General features: G+C 51.0%; 2 protein-coding genes across 3 annotated transcripts in view; one reads left to right on the top strand and one right to left on the bottom strand.

Annotated features, from left to right (window-relative positions):
* PTPN23 (protein tyrosine phosphatase, non-receptor type 23) overlaps positions 1-1,413 on the bottom strand; it is a 60,184-nt gene that overhangs the window by 14,237 nt on the left and 44,534 nt on the right. The gene's annotated exons all lie outside the window — the stretch shown is intronic.
* The window catches only part of LOC103590032 (syntenin-1), a 10,069-nt gene continuing 9,636 nt past the window's right edge, over positions 981-1,413 (top strand). Inside the window, exon 1 of the mRNA XM_008572149.1 lies at positions 981-1,102. Coding sequence (XP_008570371.1) covers positions 981-1,102 — 122 coding nt within the window. The remainder of the gene's footprint in view (positions 1,103-1,413) is intronic.

Genomic DNA, 1,413 nt, shown 5'->3' with positions numbered 1-1,413 from the left:
TTTTAAAAAAAAAAAAAAAAAAAAAAAAAAAAAAAAAAAAAAAAAAAAAAAAAAAAAAAGAAAGAAAGGACATGGCAGGACGTAAGCACCCTTGTTAATGGTGCAACTGGGGCTATTGCAAGTCACCCAAGAGCATAAAATGGCTCTGGTGGTGTAGCCCTTACACAGAAAGAAAAACAGTCAACTGATCTGCAATCTGAGACTTTACAATTCATGCTGACTCTGGTGAAGCTCAGGTGAAATGAACTGTTGAGGTTGAAGACCCACTGACATGTACAATTTAGAGAAATAGAGCACATTCAGTAGGAGCATGTGCATATCTTCAAATGTGCCTTTCAGAAGACCTCAGGGAAGCAAGACATTTCTTCAGTCCTTTACTTCAACTCGGGTGCCTTCTTCCAGCCTTGCTGTTATAGACCATCATGGCCAATTCGATAGTGCCTACACAGGAGTAGTCCAACTCCATTTGTGACAAGAGGAGCTGCTGTCTGGCCAATCTGCTTCAAGCGCTGTCTCAGTTGAGCTGGTACTCAACACATAATTATGCAGGGGAGAGAAACATGGTGGCAGGAAGGGAGTGAGCCGCCCGCGCCCCGTGCTGGCAGGATCCCAGAGGCCACCAGCAAGAAAAGGAACTCAGAAAGCCTGATGGTGAGTCAGAATCTCTGGTGTCCTTGCTTGCACCGGGGGCAGCTGTTACTAACCAGGTGGATTGCTCTGAAGGATTGCTGAGACCTTGAAGGGGACTCTCATAATACGTGCACTGAGGTTTGGAGTGTGTGCCATTTTGTGAAATTTACAAAATCCACCCGGGAAGAAGCTGCCGGGAGCGGCTGCCACTCGGCACCTGACCTCACAGCTGCTGCCCTCAGCACCAGGCCAGGCCGCGCAGCCCCACTGCCGGGACTCGGGGTCTGGCGACTGTGGTATCTGCCGGGGAGGGGGCTGTCACCTCCCCAGCCCCGGGCGCCACTGGAACCATGAGCCGGACAGAGTCTGAGCAGGCTGCGGCGCGACCAGGAGCTGGGAGCGCCAGGGGCAGCGAGAGGCGGCCAGGGCAGCTCTGGCTGTGGAGGCTACTGCGGGAGCGCAACACGGGAGCGCAACGTGGGAGCTGAGACTCATCGGAGGGAGCAGCGCAAACGCCCCGCCATCTTCCCGGTAGTCAATTTTGGACTTGCCTGACACTAGCGTCCAACTGAGTAGGCACTGAGGTTGCCATACCAAATTGGCAACCCCAGCAACATCTTAGTCAGGCAACAGTGTCAAACCTGTGCACTGTGAAACCCCCTGCCACAATGAATAAACATCAAAGAAAAGACACCAGAAACACGAAAAATCAAGAAAGTACACCACCCAAAGATAATAAATCTCAAGCTCTAGATCCTATAGAACAAGAAGCCCTTGAAATGA

The sequence above is a fragment of the Galeopterus variegatus genome, unplaced genomic scaffold, assembly GCF_000696425.1.
Source record: "Galeopterus variegatus unplaced genomic scaffold, G_variegatus-3.0.2 Scaffold757, whole genome shotgun sequence".
Classification (NCBI taxonomy): domain Eukaryota; kingdom Metazoa; phylum Chordata; class Mammalia; order Dermoptera; family Cynocephalidae; genus Galeopterus; species Galeopterus variegatus.
The sequence above is the reverse complement of the archived record's forward strand: the minus strand, read 5'-3'. Positions and strand labels throughout refer to the sequence as shown.